The sequence below is a fragment of the Coffea eugenioides genome, chromosome 11, assembly GCF_003713205.1.
Source record: "Coffea eugenioides isolate CCC68of chromosome 11, Ceug_1.0, whole genome shotgun sequence".
NCBI classification, from domain to species: Eukaryota; Viridiplantae; Streptophyta; class Magnoliopsida; order Gentianales; family Rubiaceae; genus Coffea; species Coffea eugenioides.
The window spans coordinates 21,280,111-21,298,161 of NC_040045.1; the positions used below are offsets into that span (position 1 = coordinate 21,280,111).

An 18,051-nucleotide genomic window follows, 5' to 3' on the forward strand; every position below is an offset into this window, starting at 1 on the left:
GATCAAAAGGTGAAAGCTATTCAAGAGTGGCCAACACCAAGGTCTGTGGGCGATGTTCGAAGCTTCCATGGCCTTGCGGGTGAGATTCGTGAGGGACTTTAGCACCATTGCTGCACCCTTGACCGAGTTGATCAAGAAAAATGAGAACTTCCATTGGGGAGATTCTCAAGAACAGGCTTGTCACGCTTTAAAGCACAAACTCACACATGCACCTGTACTTGCTTTACCTGACTTTTCTAAGACATTTGAAATTGATTGTAATGCTTCAGGTATTGGGGTTGGAGCTGTGTTGAACCAAGGAGGAAGACCTATTGCCTACTTTAGTGAGAAACTCAATGGGCCTGCACTGAACTACTCAACTTATGATAAAGAGTTGTACGCCCTCATTCGAGCACTACAAATGTGGCAGCACTACTTAAAATCTAAGGAATTCGTGATACATACCGATCATGAGTCCCTTAAATACCTTAAGGCCCAGCACACCTTGAGCAAGAAGCATGCAAGGTGGATTGCATTCGTGGAGTCCTTTCCGTACGTGATTAAATACAAGGCTGGTAAGTCTAATGTGGTTGCGGATGCACTCTCCCGAAGATACTCTCTACTCACCTCCTTAGATGCTAAGTTGTTAGGGTTTGAGCTGATTAAAGAGCTCTATACCCAAGATAGTGACTTCAGTGAGTTTTACACTTCTACAAACACACTGGGCAAGGTAAGTTCTTCATTTCCAATGGTTACTTGTTTTGTGCCAATCGACTTTGCATCCCACATGGATCACTCCGAGAACTTTTGGTAAGGGAATCCCACTCAGGTGGACTTATGGGACAATTTGGGGTTGATAAGACTCTTGCCATACTGCAGGAACACTTCTATTAGCCACACATGAGGAGAGATATTGCACGGGTGGTGGAATGATGCTTAGCTTGTAAGAAAGCTAAATCCAAGGTACACCCGTATGGCCTTTACACCCCGTTACCTATTTCTAGTGCACCATGGGTCGATATTTCTATGGATTTTATACTTGGTTTGCCTAGATCCAAGTATGGTCATGACTCCATTTTTGTGGTAGTTGATAGATTCTCTAAAATGGCACAGTTCATTGCTTGTCATAAAACAGATGATGCATCTCATATTGCTAACTTATTCTTTAAAGAGATTGTGAGATTGCATGGCATTCCTAGGACCATTGTATCTGATAGAGATGTCAAATTTCTGAGCTATTTTTGGAAGACACTCTGGTCTAAGTTAGGCACCAAATTGTTGTTCTCTACTGCTAGCTACCCCCAAATTGATGGTCAAACTGAGGTGGAGAATCGTACATTAGGTACCTTGTTGCGTACCATCATCAAAAAGAACTTGAAATCATGGGAAGAGTGTTTACCTCATGTAGAGTTTGCTTATAATAGGGCTGTCCATTCTACTACTGGTTTCTCTCCATTTAAATGTGTTTATGGTTTTAATCCGCTAACACCACTTGATCTAGTGCCATTACCTAGTAATAAGCGCGCACATTTGGATGGCAAGAAACGTGCAGAGTTTGTTAAGCAACTGCATGAGAAAGTCAGGGCCAACATTGAGAGGAGAACAGCTCAATATGTCAAGCAAGCTAACAAGGGTCGCCAAAAGTTAATTTTTGAACCTGGCGATTGGGTGTGGTTGCACATGCGCAAGGAACGTTTTCCTGTTCAACGGAGAAACAAATTACAACCACGGGGTGATGGACCCTTTCAAGTGTTGGGGCGCATCAATGACAACGCCTACACACTTGATCTTCCTGGTGAGTATGGAGTTAGTGCTACATTTAATGTTTCTGACTTAGCTCCTTTTGATGCAGATGATACGTTTGATTTGAGGTCAAATCCTTCTCAAAAGGAAGGGAATGATAGCATCATGGTACGTGGGCACGCCAACAATGGCTCGAGTGACCGAGGGGCTGAGGATCGCGTACAAGCTTCAAGCGGACCCATTACTAGGGCTCGCGCAAAGAAACTTCGTGAGCAACTCAATGTACTTATTCAGGCCATACACAAGTCTTTTGAAGGATTCATACACTCAAGTGAAGGTGGCCGCGGTCCGGTAATGAGCATTGAAGCTACACCTGAGGATTAAGGTTTTTGCCAAACCCTAGCTTCCGTTTTAGCATCACAGTTAGTTATTTCCACATTAGTTGATTAGATTGAATAATTGGCTAAGTGCATGTTGCACGTAGAATCGCCAAGGGTAGGATTGCTATTTTGTTCATTATTATTTGCTAGAGTGGGCTGCCTAGGAAGGAAAGCCCACGTGAGGCCCAACCCATCGAGGGTTGAGTCCGTAGCTTCCGTTTCCGTTGTCGCCCCTTATTAGGGCCCATATCCACTGCACCCTTAGTCCTTTTTCTTACTAGATTAGGTTTTCACTTGTAGCCTATATAAGGCACCATATTACGTCAATGAAGGGTAGACACTTTTATCATAAAAATACTTGAGAGAATTTTCTCTATAGCTTTCGAGCAACCCTTGAACAACTTAGAGTTATACTCTAGTGTTCTTGTTCGGCTTATCAATTCAAGAATCGCACTTGAATTGTGGCGCCTTCTACACTTGCCTGAGGTTCGCTAATTCGTTTGATTACGGGTTGAGATAATATCAACAAGTTCGTAGCCACGGGGATTAGAGGGGTCGTAGGGTTTCCGCTCCTACCGTCTTGTTCGTCGATCACAAATCCAACAAGCGATCTTGGGTCGCGAATCTCCTTCTCCAACGAGATTCGTATCAGACGGAAATGAAAAGAGTTATGGAGAAGTCGACTTGAGGCACTTTTGATTAGGGTTTAAAATGGTTGTATTTTGAAACTTGTTTGATGTAAGATTGAATATTCATGTATGGAAATGACTTCTTGTCTTTATTTCGACTGTCGTTATTAGTCGTTATCCTTTAAGTTTGAACTGGAATTATACTGAATCCTGGCGAGAGCTGGGCAGGCGTCCCGCCGATACCATTTGGTTTGCCTTAGGGAGAAGTGGGGGCGTCACAGCATCACTAATGAGTGGACAATTAGCGATCTGGTGTTCAGTACTTCCACACCGTTGGCACTTTCAAGCCTTTCGCCAACAATTATCCTCAGTATGGTTGGATTTCCCATAGTACCCACAAGATACTTAGGGGGCGGATGTCTGGCTTCCCTGCGAGGTATCTCTCGCTTGTCCCCTTCCACCTGAAGCTCCTTTCGGAGTAACTCCCCTAGATGTACCCGTAAACCTTCCACCGCCAGCTCCTCGACCGACTTTAGGAGGTGGCATGCCCCGATCACTATGTACCTGCCCCTGACTTCTACCAGGCGCACCTCTCCTTTTTGCATGAAAAGTCTTTACTTGTGCCCTGCCAATTTCTATTCTCTGTGCTTTCTTTGGAACCTTCGTAAAAGTATTAATTTGTGCCACCGCCAAGGCCTTCTGTATTTCCACATTTAGTCCCTGTACAAATATCCTTACCTTCCTTTGCTCCGTAGCTATCAATTCGGGAGCAAAACTTGGATAGTTTAGTGAATTGAGTCTCATATTCAGATACACTTATGGTTCCCTGACGGAACTTAATAAAATCATCTTCCCTCTTCTCCTGGACTATCGATGGAAGATATTTCTCATTAAACTCACGCACGAAATTCAACCAGGTCCATGCGGTTCTCTCTCTCTCCTACTTAGCCCTAACTACATTCCACCAGACTCTGACTGGTCCCTCAAACTGAAATACAGCAAAATTCACCTGTCTATCCTCCGTATAGTTTAAGGCAGCAAAAATATTGATCATCGTCTCCAACCAACTCTCAGCTACCTTAGGGTTCGGTCCTTCAAGAAACTTAGGAGGAGAAAACTTTTGAAATTGCTCTAGGGCCCTGTCTTGCCCCATTTCAGGGTCCCTAAATTGATTAATAGGGGTTTGACCCTGCTGCTCTACCAGTCGAGCAAGAATATTGGTCATTTGCTGAATTGCTGTTGCCACCTGATCCCCCCCTTCAGTTCGGGGTCCAGGTTGTGGTTCAACCATTTCACCTCTCTCCTATCTTAGTTCCCATACTGGTTCTTGTGCCAGTCTAGACCCCCGGCCACAGCTAGAACCGCGTTCTCGGGTAGTTCCACAGTCCTGACTTCTCCTACCCTCCATACTTCTTTTGGACAATAAACTATACAGATATAAGCAAAATAAAATAGCTATAAAATTCAATGAAAACATTTCCAAGTCATAAAGTAAAAGCAATACAACACATTTAAAATAAACATTTTCTTTATATATATAGCAAAATAAGTCACATAACAGGTTAGAAAGTATTGTACATGTCAACCTAATAAAGTCAAAAGCTTATAACAGCCAAGGGACACAAAACAAAAATCAAGCGCTATATACATCAACCTTAACACGTCAATTTCAAAAACAAAAGATGACGTGTTATCCCAACTATATCCCTAACTATCTCACACAATCCCTCAAAACCATAGACCCCTAGTCTAGTTAGTCACCGACTCGACCAACTCTGCCTCTTCCGCAAATGCAGCCAGCTCCTCTTTTAGGTCCCTCCTCAGGATCACTAGGGACTACGTTCCCTTAACCCTTCTCGGCCAAGTTTTGCACTACTTCCTCTACCAAGGACCTACACTCAGTTAAAATATTGTCGGTCCGATCTCTCACGTCTTGACTACTTGAGCAAGGCGACCATTAGCCTCCTGAGCCTGCTCTCGGAAGGCATTGGTTCGCTCCTGCTCCTCGAGAACTGAAGCCTCAAGCTCTCAAATCCTAACCCCCTGTACTCGTAGAACTGCCTGTAGACGCACTATCTCTATCTGGCATCTACGATTGGCACTACCCAATCGTCTCCTCTCATCGGTAATAGCGAGAACTACCCTATCGGCGTAGGAGTAGGTCCTCCAGTAGTCACAATGTCGAATCTCACGTGCTGGAGACCACCGACATACGGGCCCTCCGGGATGCTCCTGGTAGGTAAGTACTCAACATACAGGCCCTTTGAGATGCTCCTGGTAGGTAGGTACTGGCCGAGAGGGCTCGACACTCCCACTCTCACCATTACTCTCCATAGCCTACATTACAAGTAACATTGCAAGAATAAGTAATTTAGACAAATAAAACTAGGCTAAGCACCTATTCTCTAGGGTTTCACACTTAGGCAATCAGAAACAAGCTACATCATGTATACATCGCTCAATCTACCCAGACCAAGTCAAACCTAGGCTCTGATACCACCTGTGACGATCCCACCGCTCTCTAGGGCATATCCCAGGGTTTAGCAGACCGTCTGCTCAACTCTCGCCAGGACTCGCTCACTTAACTCAATCAAAATAAGTTACAACCTCAAGAGTAAATGAAACAACAGTTCCCAAGCTTGGAATGTATATTTACATTCATTTACAATCCCAAATGTGACAAAAGATTTGAATTCCAGATACATTCAACCCTAATTCAAGCACTAGCGCGAGTACAATCGCCAAAATTCAAAAACTAGACAAAGCTAGCTTGTACCAGCCTCACACCCTCGCTCGTACCCCCTGTAAGGAAAACAAAACTAATAGAGTGAGCTAAACCTCCGTGAGGTTCCAAAACATCATGCAGACCCAAATAGTAAGTTGACCATTATTTAAAAGTATAAATATCAAAGTAGCGAGCATAAAAAGTCAAGAAAATGAGCAACAACCCTTCGTATAGCCAATCATTAGATATTCAATAGTTCAAGCAAAAGGATACAGTCACTTTTGCAAACTAGCTCCGCCAAAGCTTGATCAAATAGTAGTTGACACTCCGTCAACTTTCAAGCAAAGTAACCAGTTCGGTAGTACTCCGCTTAACTCCAATCTCCGTCCATCATCCAAACCTCCTACCGGGCCCGAACTCCAAGATAAACACTGGTGGTAATATTCGAAAATACCAATTAGTGGAGGAGATAACACTCTACTCAACAGCACTAGATACCCAGGGTTCGTTATCTAATCTACCAGGCTCTTGCCGACTCGACTCGATTAACTCGCCACAGGGTTTCTGGAATTTCAGACAGTATTCAAGTCATATACATGTATATCAAGTCAATTGCAATCAATGAACGATAATATATCATATTAGGGCAAGTGCGATAAAGTACACCCTTGCCTGACCAAACAAATCAAATATTGTCCGATCACATTAGTAATGCATTTTCAATCAAGTATCAAGTTCAATTATGCACTTGGAATCACTCACCAAAGACTTAGTGCTTTTCAAGATCACGCTCAGGTGCAACTCCTTGGTTGGAGTCCAAATCTGCGATAAAATATCATTTAAGAGAGTTTGAAATCAACTAGGGTTCGAAACATAGGAGTTTCGCTTAAAGAAAATCAAGTAAATGAAACTCGTTTAAGCAGTATTTATATTACTTATCAAACTCTAGAAAATTCATGCTCGCTCTTTTAATTTTGATAAAGACGCGATTAAGACTTTTGAATTCACACTTGGTATGAAAGATTGAGAAAATCGTAGTTATACTTTTACCTTTTAAAGGATACGAGTTTTGGCAAAATTTCACCTTATACACCTCTACTAAAGGAAACTTGAATACCATAGACAATTCAAGTTCATTTCGACCTCAAATCGTCGCTCAAGTTTCAAGTTCACTCTCTTATCTTTCGAGCGAAAATTTGGGCAGCATGCCCTTTGTATTTATTCATTTTCCAGCCATTTATGGTTTCATTTTCTTTTTCCTCCAATCAGCCCAATTCAAACACACAAGCAAGTATATCAAAATAGCCCTTCCACTAGGCTAAATAACATCCAAATATAACTCATTTCTAGCAACTACTCAATCACAACCAATGCTGAAATTTACTTGCCAAAGCTGAAAATTCAACTTTCAGCTCTAAAAAGTAACAATCATGCCACTAATCACTTCATAAATTTCATTTCCAAGCTCGATAACAATATTTGCTAGTTAAACATCAATAATCAAAGGTGAAAAATAATAACCCTAGCTGAAATTTTCACTGCACCACCAAAAACTAGAAATCATCCATTATATGCCAAGATTAGAAGCTTCTATAGCATATTTTGCCAAGTGATGTACTCAAACGGTGCACGTCAGTTCAAGCCTATTTTCCTTAACTCTCTTGTACTTGTGTTTTAACTTGTGATTCACTCACTTATTATTAGCACTTCTAATCACACACTTTCTCCTATCTAATACTCACTCTTATCCACTAAATTTAGTACACACTCCTTACTAATTAATCACACTATCAAAATACGCAAAAACCCTAGTTTACCCTAACTATAAAACAAAAGGTAAAACTCTCGATTCTATTATTTATTGCAACTATTGAGGGAGTAATTTAGTGGTAAAGAAGTTATAAATTAACTTATTTAAAATAAAAGAAAATTTTAAAGAAAATATGAAGAATTTTGCAAGTCCTTACACTCTTTCCTCCTTAAAAGAATTTCGATCTCGAAATTCATACCTTTATTCGTAAATAGCTCAGGGTACTTTTCTTGCATGTCTGCATTAAAACTGCATTTTTTTTTTAACATTATTGTCAATCGTTTAAGTAACTTGATAACATGCTTTTTTCCTGTCAAGATTTTGTTCTTCATTTGTTTCAATTCTTGTTGTTTTACCATGCTTTATTCATATATTAATAATATATGTGATCCAAAAAATTCTCGATGTTTATAAGAAACTTGCTTCCAATTTGTTTAAAATGGTATAAAACAATGGTAGTTTTTGTGTTTGCCCTTCATTGGATTTGAAAGCTGTAACGTATCAGTAGAATTTTTTTACTCGGTAACTTGATAGGATTGTCTTGATCATCAAATGAAAACAGTAATAGTTGTACTCAACATACACGTTTTCTTGATTGTCTTGATCATCAAATGCAAACTGCCATCGTTGTATTGCTACATATCAGATTTTCTTCAAAGTGAGGAAGTAAATCCCAGTTCCTGCCTTTCTGATCTGATGCTTTTATGAAATCTATTGTTTCTCATAGAGGAAAATTGAAATAATATGCTATCTGATACAACTAGAAAGATACACAGAAAACTAAAGACAACTTTTGATTACGCAAGCGAAGTATTGTTCATGGTTGATTAAGATAAACGCTTAGCATGAATTACTAATGTTGAAGCCAAATAACCTTAGGGAATGAGGTCAGGGATTTTTTTTTTCCCATTAAAAATGAATGATTAAGATGAAGAAAGAAGAAGAGAAAATGAATTCTGAAATTTTGACCTATTATTGACTCTCAATTCTGTGGTTGTATTATTGTAGCTTGATGTATGTCATTTCTTTTCCTTGATCTGATATGTAAGAGATAAGAATATTGTAAGAAAACAATATGAATAATTATGCTAGAATGCTGCGGATGGCAGTTTATTATTGTCTAAGAAATGTCTGACGATCTGAAGGGCTTGCTTGGGTTTGAATGTGGGAACCTGATGACCAGCTCCTCTAACTGTGACAAACGTCAACCCATCGTACTGCACTGTCCATCCACCAACCTTTCACATGGCAAATTTATAGAAGAATGCAAATTGTATTAACAAGAACAAGATCAACAATTCAAGAAATGTACCTCGAAAATTTTAGAAGAAAGACGAAAAAGATGACTCAATTACCTGCTTATGGAAAGTATACCAAGGAGTCCAATCTTGGGTGATTTTTAAACCAAACTTTTTCAGAGTATACCTTGTTGATGTTACTGGAATTCTTGCGTCAGTATCTCCACTGTGTTACAAAGACGAATAAAATGGAGAACTATCTTAGGCTTGTCTTCTAAGGGCAGTTTAGGATGCCAACAAATAACCAGGCATTGCTTATCATAATTACCCAAAACATTGTCAGGCAAAAGAACCAAAAGAAAACATTGTTAATTACCTAAAAACCCATACTCGTAGACCACCATCAATGAGTTTCTTAATGATGGGAAGTATTGAAACTGGGGCATCACTCCAGAATGTGATATTATCACTGCATACACCAAAAACCATTTCAAGATTATTCGTGCTTTTTATATTACGACATATATAAACGTTGATAAGCAGAGGATACTAGAAATAGAAAGGATAATTTCTAACATAAATTACTAGGGAAATGTTGGCATTGAGCCATCGTTTAGTTAATGCTCGGTAAACATTAAAAAAAATTGCACATATAATCTGTACCTGCAGTGTGTCCATTTATAGGGGATTTTAGTTACATTTGCATGGAGAGATTTTTGAACATCTGGCCTGTTCAGATATAACTCTGTGTAGTCTGATGCACAAGGGTCATAACCTGCTGGTTTCCTGTGCCATCCATCCTAGAAATATAGAGGAACCATTAAGCTAAACATTATCTGCAGCTTGACTGATTTTAATTTGTTCACATTGTTTAAGGTCACACAAATATGACTTCACAATTGCAAGATATCATAGAAGCTAAACATAGCACCACTAACATTAATCTGCAACAACTTTGTTTGTTAGCTTCAAAACCAATAAACTCAGATGTAATTGGTTTCTTGAGTATTTATGTTCGACAAAAATTGCAGATTTGAACATTAGCTTGAGCATTTTCTGGATGTAATTAAGTCACTGTTCAAGAGCCTAATTTTTTCCACAACCGAAGTTTAAGGTAACAATTGTACCAAATGGTTAAAGCTAGAATTTTAGGTACTTAATTATGCATGGTTTTGAGTAAAAATTTTAGGCAACTATCAAGTCTCTAATCAAAGGGGAATTAGTACAATGGATGAGAAACAGTGACTCACAATCTGGGAAAATAACTTGGGAGCAGCTCCTCGGACCACAGGAAGTTTTCTGGTGCTAGTGGAGTTGCTTTTAACGCAGGTTGGAGCATATAAGCTATACATATCTATGATCTTGTAGACATCAAAGTACTTACCAAGTGCATCGTTGCAGTCTTTCGGCAGATGTTCTATGCTAAAGTTGCATTTACCCTTAATCTCATTGTACAGTTGATCAGATATTACAGCATGATCATATGCATAATCAATCAATCCTCTTTGATCCGTTTCATCATCCAACAGTGCATTCCCTACCTGCAATCGTGTAAATTTTTATATGTACAGAAAAAGCAGTACGGTCTCTAATCAAATGGCAAGAAAGAAAAGGTGTTAGTTGATTTGACTCACAATGATCTTGTACCTAGAAAATTGTGCAAGCAGTGAAAACTTATGTTAGGCTACTAAATCCTGCCGACAGGATTATCTAGTGCATAATAAAGAGTAGAACATGGGTGCAGCAGGATAAAGTGAAGATTCCAAGTAGCATAGCTGAAAAGCATATCATTCAAAGTCATCAGGAGTTCAGAAATTTCACAAATTATTAGTTGTGGATTTGCAAGGGATAAATTTTATGAGTTGTGTTTGGAAATAGGAACCTAATTGCTATTCATTGTTTTTTCCCCCCAACGGGTGCAAGTTGCAACTGTTAAGAACTTAAGATTTTAATGGACCAACCTATGATTTTCCTGTACTGGTTTGTCCCCTCTTCACTTATCCCATCTCACTTCCTCTCCCCTATAATTTCCTTCTGTTCAAACGAAAAACTTTTCTGTTTCCTTTGTTTTTGTTGTGAAAAAATTTGAATGTTTTGGCTCCGTTATTACATGCGTTAAGGTATATATTGCCAAGATCATAAATAGCTTACAAAGATATGTTCAAACATAATAACTGATAACATGTACTGGACTCAAACTAAATTTCTAATCCTCTTTCCAATATTCTCTAACATGTGTTTGTCTCTTTCTGGATTTGGAGACTTATGTTTAGATACTTAGACGTGCTAAAGCAATGAAAAAAAAAGGTGATAAAGCAAAGATCCACTTTCGAATGTTAATAACGATTGGTCGAAACTCCCATCAAACCAAAGATGAGAAGCAATCAAAAAGTTAAATTAGCAAAGCATAGAAGGTAAAATTTTCAAATGATTTAAAAAATAAAATAAAATCCTTAATGATAGGAGAACTTACCATTAAACCTTTAAAGTTGATACAGCTTTTCTTGGAGACCTTTTTGTTATTATCGTGGATGAGCTCTGACAGCTGGGGAACGTAATGGCCTAAAAGTTGAAATAATAATAAATAAAAAAAGTGACATGACAAATTAGGAACCCGGGAAACAAATTTAGGGAAAGGTATATCCTCTTTTTCTTTTTTTAATTTACTTTTTATGAGACTTTTTGTGATTAGACATGATTTTGTGGTGTATTTTGGCACAAAACTAATTGGAGGATTTAACTATTCAAGGAACTTCGAATTTAGATTAAAAAAAGGAAAAAAAAAAAGATATTTAAAACACTTGTAAATTTTGGCAATCTCTTTGCTTGCAACAAGTTTTTAGCTTGAAAAATATAAAGTTATTATGTGTCAATTAAATACTAAACCAAAGGACAAAAATTTGTTTGCATGTAATTAACAAGTATGCTCAAATTTTAAACACCTTTTAATCCCCAGTGATTTGATGCTTTAATATATAATTTTTTACACTAATAGTTATAAATGTACGTCACCTGTACAAAAAATGAATTTTAAATTTGAAATTGAATTATGTAATATGCATTTACACCTACTCATGTATACACTGACAGTATATAAAAAATTACCCAATTTAAAATCTACACTCTAGCCATCAGTGCTCTAAAGTAAAATTATTAACTTGTATGTTAAAATTGACTGCCAATACCTGGTATTTTTAGGTAATGATTGTTAGTTTTAGTAAAAATATTTATAGTTTCACGTTAACCTAAAGTATATGAGGCTAAAATACAGATTTTGAAACTATAAGAGTTATATGCCGTGGCTATAAACCACAAGGGACAAAGCTCTTACCTGCATAACTTTCCCCAGCGATGTAGAAGTCATGGGATTTAAATTGTGGAAATCTTTTAAACCAGTTAACCAAAAAAATGTAGGAATCTTGAGCTGATACAAAAGAAAGATTTGTCAGCGAACAACTATTTAAGAATAAAATGCAATTTCCTGAATTAAGATGCAATAAAAGGTACCTGTGATAGTATCACCAAGCTCCTTGATATCATTACTAGTGTTTGTGTAAGAAAATCCCACTCCAACAGGGGATTCCAGAAAGAGCAAATTTGCCACTGCACAAAGTAAACAATGAAAATAAGGATAAACTAAATAGTTTTTCTTTTAAATTTGTATTATTAAGGTAAAGATTAATGCATGAATTTAGCGTTTTTTTTTTTTTTTTTGCAAATTTTTGTGTAAAAATGTACACAATTTAGGGAATGGATTATAATGTCAGAGCTTCATTTTGGGCTTACTCCATTTAATAAGAATCCAACTAAATAATGAAACAAATACCAAAAAAACCATATATTTAATTAATGAATCTTTTTGCATACCTCGATTCCAAGAATTCTTGTTCAACTTGAGCTCTGGTTTGCCTTTCTGGCTCAAAAATGGACCTAGCTCCTCTGATTCACCATATCCAATTGATGAACACCCAGGACCTGAGGGGATCAAATAAATGGTACCCAGGTCATGGGATTAAAAATATATTTGTATGATTAATTTTCGAAACATTGATATAAACAGAATTCTGATTTGCAATATCTTGAACTCCAGTTACAAGAAATTCTAAACTTAAAAATTCTTGAAACATTCAAACAATTAATGCTACTTGTTTTGATTTTTTATGATTTGAATTGTTCTCGTGTGTGTGCATTTTCTCTACGCGTGCATCATGATAGCGAATATGTACTTTTTAAAGTTCTTTCCCTCAATTTCTATGGATTCAGAATCCCACGATCTATGTTTTCAAAATTCAATTTCATGGTTTGTCCAAAAAAATAATTTTCCCAAAAATAACTAAAATATCTAGAAATCTTTTCTACAACAGGATCAGAATTTAAATAAGAAAACTCTATTGAGAAACTTTTATTCCAGTGATTTTATAAATTTCATAATTCGGAAATTGTAGTATTGACATTGAAGTATCCAACAAGATCCTCTACACATTGTAGAATTTGCAACAAATTAATGTATTGTGCACGCCAACCACATCTATTGTGCACACGTATTATGCAGCTAACTTTATCCTTGCAATTTGCAAATATTGTACTATCCATATTTTGTTAATGAAATCCACAAATATCAGGTCTTCCATATACACGTAGAACACCAAAGGGATAGGATTTTGATTGTAATTAGCTTGTGACCCAAATGTAATACATCTTTATTGACAATTATAAATTAACTTATGAAATTCTTTTCGTAAAAGTCAAATGTTCATGATCAATGAATGACTTATGTGATTTGCGGCGCAAATGGAGCAAAACATTTGTATGAAAAGAAATAGATCAGAGTTTGATTAATCATGAACCGGTCATTTGCATTAAAGAAATGGTTTTTATGGGTTTGACTCGATTAAGCATTCAGTAGAAGAAGATTTCTTTACTGAATTTCCGAGATTTTAGCTATGAATTTTCAAACAAACATGGATGGGCACCATATTTGCTTGAGATGTACAATGACCTGCTCAAGTGCACCAAAATGTATAGATGAAGTCATGGTAACACAAAGAGTTGGCAAGGCCCCAGCTAATCAGTCACAAAGGTGTTCCTTTTGGCTAAACTTCTAAAGTACTCTTTCGCCTTTACTTCTGCTTAAAGAAATTGAAAAGTTTGTAGCCGTTATTATTGTTATTTTGGAAAAGCTTATAATGATGTCATTGACCGTATTCAATATTCTTCAAGAGGAGAATTTCAGTTTTCCTTTTCCTTTTTATCCAAAGTATATATATTTGTTCGATTTGGACGAGTTCCCGTTTAAGAGAGGTTCATATATTAATTTTTGTGATCAACGTGAAATTCTTGAAGAATTTCAGTTTTCCTTTTCCTTTTTATTCAAAGTATATATATTTGTTCGATTTGGACGAGTTCCCGTTTAAGAGAGGTTCATATATTAATTTTTGTGATCAATGTGAAACAAATTCGAGAAAGTATCTAAATGTAGGAGATAATAAATGTGATTGTATGTATTTACACGGTAAGTTAGGTGCAATTTAGATATTTTAGCGAGTGGTCAATTCGGTAGGAAATTCCATATTTGTTATGCAAAAAACACAAAACTCTCTATGATTAAGAATAAAATTAATTGTATATTTAAATGTTGTAGTAGAAGTTGAATTGCATATTATGCATTTTTTTTGGTGAAATTTGTATCTTATGTTATCTACTGATTCTTTTGTTGCTTAATATATATATATATATATATTTATGAGATCAAATATTTTTACCTAGGCAAAGATCTGAAGGGAAATTGAGTCGATATCAATATGAAATAATACTTAAGAGAAAGTGACCTGTTTGACCAAGTGTAGTGGATGAGGATGGACATTAATGGCATATTTATTGTCATAGATAGCCTATTCGAAACAAATTTAAAATATATTCATTTATTTCCCAAAAGGGAGAGCGAGTTGTAACAGTCGAGACTGCCAATATTGGTCCAATCTCCCACGTTCAATGGTGGAGTCAAAATAAAGTGTGAAGAGAAACAATAATCTAAATGAAGAGACAGCAGTGAAACTGTGAAACCCCATAAAAATTTTTTAAAAAAAAGAGAAACAATAAACTATTAAGTGCCAATTGCTTGGATAAAATGGTCTGTTTAAGATATATTTCATGTGCTATATTTTTAAAGATATAAGATTAATCAGAAAAAGTAAATAAATACAAGAGACAGTAGGTAAAATTAAATAGGGAAAGTATATAAATGCCTGGTAGAGTAATAATTATTAGTACGTGTATATATATAGTAGGTTAGGTGAATGTTAGATGTGTTAACGAATGCCTTAAGGGCACTCATTAGAAAAATCCAAGGTAAAATTCTAAAAAAATGTAATCACAAACTTATATAGTTACTAAATATGCAAATTCATTCCCTAAAATCTTGGGTGACATATCAATTAAGTCCAAATTTGGCCCTTTTTTTTTTAAAGCACAAATTTGGCCCTTGTTGAATCATATGGAAACTTTTGAAATGAATGTAAATTTTAATATTCTTTGATATTTGAGTATAATGCTTTTAACGAATCGAACTGTTTGCGAACGTATTTGTGTTCCACTCTTTCGAATTCGAAAAAAGGTCAATCATTTAATAAACAAATTGAGTTCAACTACAATATTAGGCTCATTTAATAATCGAGTCGAACATGAATCTATTCGCGAACTATTCCATACATATAATTATGAAAATAAATATAAATATAAATACATTTAATATTATTAAATATATGTATTATATTTTGCTAAAAAATAATTGTACATAAGTTAGCATTATTTATTTTTTAAAATCAATAAATACAATTAAATTTATTCTAAAAAATGTATTATTTATTAAAAATATAATTAGATTATCTTCAAAATCAAATTTGAACTGAAATCCGGCTCATATAGTTTAACAAATCAAGTTCGAGCTCGAACTTGAATATTTATACAAATAAACAAATCGAATTTGAATAACATTATAATTCATTAATATTCGAATCGAACTCGAACCCTATTCATATAATATACGAACAGAGTTCGAAAACCAAGTATTCCACTTGATTCAGCTCATTAAAGCCTCTATTTGAGGTATCTTGTATCTCATGATTAAAGGAATTTTCTAATTGCCCAATTCCCTTGGGACAATTGTTTTGGTTCATTCATGGGCTGTCGCTAACGTACCATTACGAGTGAGATACAAGGCCTTGTTTCATCATCGCGTACCAAAGGCGACCAATCACAAATTGTGGATCATTTGAAAAGATAATAGTTGACCAAAAGTAGCATATACACTCTACGGAGACAATATCATTGATTGCAATTTGCTGTGACAAAATGACTACAAGTGATATCAAATTGCTGCCAATGTTAGAAGAAGAAAAAGGAAATTATTAATTGGGTGAAATGCAGGTATAACCTTTTAAATAAATCTAATATGATCCCCATAATTTTAAAAATCCAGTTAATAACTTTTGCGGTTGATTCCCAGAAATTAGAGGTCATAAGTTTAAATTTCCTCTCTCCCCCACTCCACCAGCCAGAAAAAAAAAAGGTAAAAAACAAAAACAGAAAGTGACCTAATGAAACATAACATAATAACCTCAAATAGACAGAAACATGTACATAAATCAAGACAACCCTGATTGACAGAATTGCAAATGTAGAAAGGATTAGTTCTCAGAATTACCTCCATTAAGCCATAACAGAAGAGGTTTCTTTTCAGGATTTCTGGTGGCTTCAAAAAACCAATAGAACAGTGCTCTTCCATGAGTTTCATTCACAGTGATGTATCCTGCATACTGCTTGAAATGCACCCATGGCTGGCCAGGGAGTTGAACCACCCGGTCGCCCGCCTGCTGCTGTAACACATCATGGCTGAGTTCTGTGGCAGCAAATTCTGCTGCTGCCAAACCAGGAGTCAGCAGCAGCACAAGAAGAAGAAGAGGAGAATGATTGGAAATTTGCTTAGACAAAAACATCTTTTTCTAAGCCAACTTTTTGGACTAGAGCTAGTTGTAGGACTACTATCCTGTCTATTCTTTGTGGTGCTTTTTGATGGACCATTGGCTATGTGGTTTTGTATTTATATCTGACAAGTAATTGAAGGACAGATAAGAATTATCTGTATTGTCTCTGTTTATTCATCTGCTTATCCAAAAAATATAAAAAATAATTTTGGGTCTGTCAAATAGATGCCCACTAGGCACCATTAAAATATATCTTAATTTGAAAATGTAAAATTAATTAAGGGAAGTAAATAAATATAAGGGATGGTAGGTAAAATTAAATAGAAAAAGTATATAAATGAAAGGAAGACTAATAATTGCTAGTATGCGTGTATATATATTAGATTAGGTGATTTTTATGCGTGTTAACAGGTGAGCACCTGTTGGAAAAATCTATAAATTAAAGAAGTAAAAAAGGTAAAATAAAATTAGTGCAGAGAATTCACTTTTCAGTTTTCATTCCCTGGCATTTTGGAAGCTTGTGCTTTCAGCAGCAGAAGATTTGTCACATCACACCTAGGTTTGGTAGCTAAAATAATTGCAATAATTGCCAAGTTTGGACTTTTAAAAGCTTAAACTCGACTATTAAGACCCCCTTTAAGCTATTGATACAGAAAGGTTTTGCCAAGCAATGAACAGAAAAAAATAAAGAAAAAGGTAATTATCTGTTTGGTCAATTGCTTTACAATGAAAAGTTTGACAAGTTTTCTTGGGATCCACTGGATCTTTATAATTGAAATATGTGATATGTATTTTTCTTGCCAATTATATACTTAAATTTTTAAACAAAACATTTAGTTCACCATTCAACAATGAATTTAGTTCGAAGATATGATTTCCAAAAAGGACCATAGAATCTCCTCTAAAATAGGACATAAACCTTTAAAATAGAAAGGTATTTAGAATTTAAATATACCTAACTTTCTATTTTTAAGTCATTTACACGTTAATATTAAGGATATATAAATTACGAGTTTCGGAAATCTAATTGTATAGGTAATAAGGGAAATTAAGAGCAGCCCCAAGTGCTCCATAGTTGGTCAATTTAGAAATATGTGTTATATGTCGTAAATTTAGAAATATGTGTTATCTGTTGCAACTTCAAATGGTCTGTATCCTTGACCATGAATTCCTCTAGTTGGAGCACTATGAAGTGTTGACTAGTCAGCATACTCAACAATAGACCATACTTCAAAACCACTTTATTCATATTCCTTATATAATTTAGGTCAGCAATTTGTATGCAGACATTTTCAGGTAAATATAAGTATTTTTTTGGCTAAATCCATTTACATTCTTTAACTATACCTCAATTTTCACTTTGATCTTTGTATTATAAATTGGATATATGTGTGGTATATCCTTGTGTATACACCAAAAACTTAAAATTTCTTTAAATATTGAGGATTATTTCCTCTATTTTTCTTTAATAGACATCATAATATATAAAGAATTTTTCTAAATAACACTATAATAGTCCAAATACATATTTGTTTATAGTGCGCACAGTCACATTTATTTTCCTT

At 35.7% G+C, this 18,051-nt stretch overlaps 1 protein-coding gene across 1 annotated transcript; it reads right to left on the reverse strand.

Moving 5' to 3' along the window:
- Positions 1–8,257: 8,257 nt before the first annotated feature.
- On the reverse strand, positions 8,258–16,545 carry LOC113753682 (serine carboxypeptidase-like 34). The gene is made up of 10 exons (XM_027297903.1): positions 16,207–16,545; positions 12,372–12,479; positions 12,012–12,107; positions 11,836–11,928; positions 10,978–11,066; positions 9,755–10,045; positions 9,168–9,304; positions 8,881–8,973; positions 8,622–8,730; positions 8,258–8,504 (listed from the first exon to the last, which is right to left on the reverse strand). The coding sequence occupies exons 1-10, from the start codon at positions 16,496–16,498 to the stop codon at positions 8,355–8,357; spliced, it is 1,458 nt and encodes a 485-aa protein (XP_027153704.1). The 5' UTR covers positions 16,499–16,545; the 3' UTR covers positions 8,258–8,354.
- Positions 16,546–18,051: the final 1,506 nt, after the last annotated feature.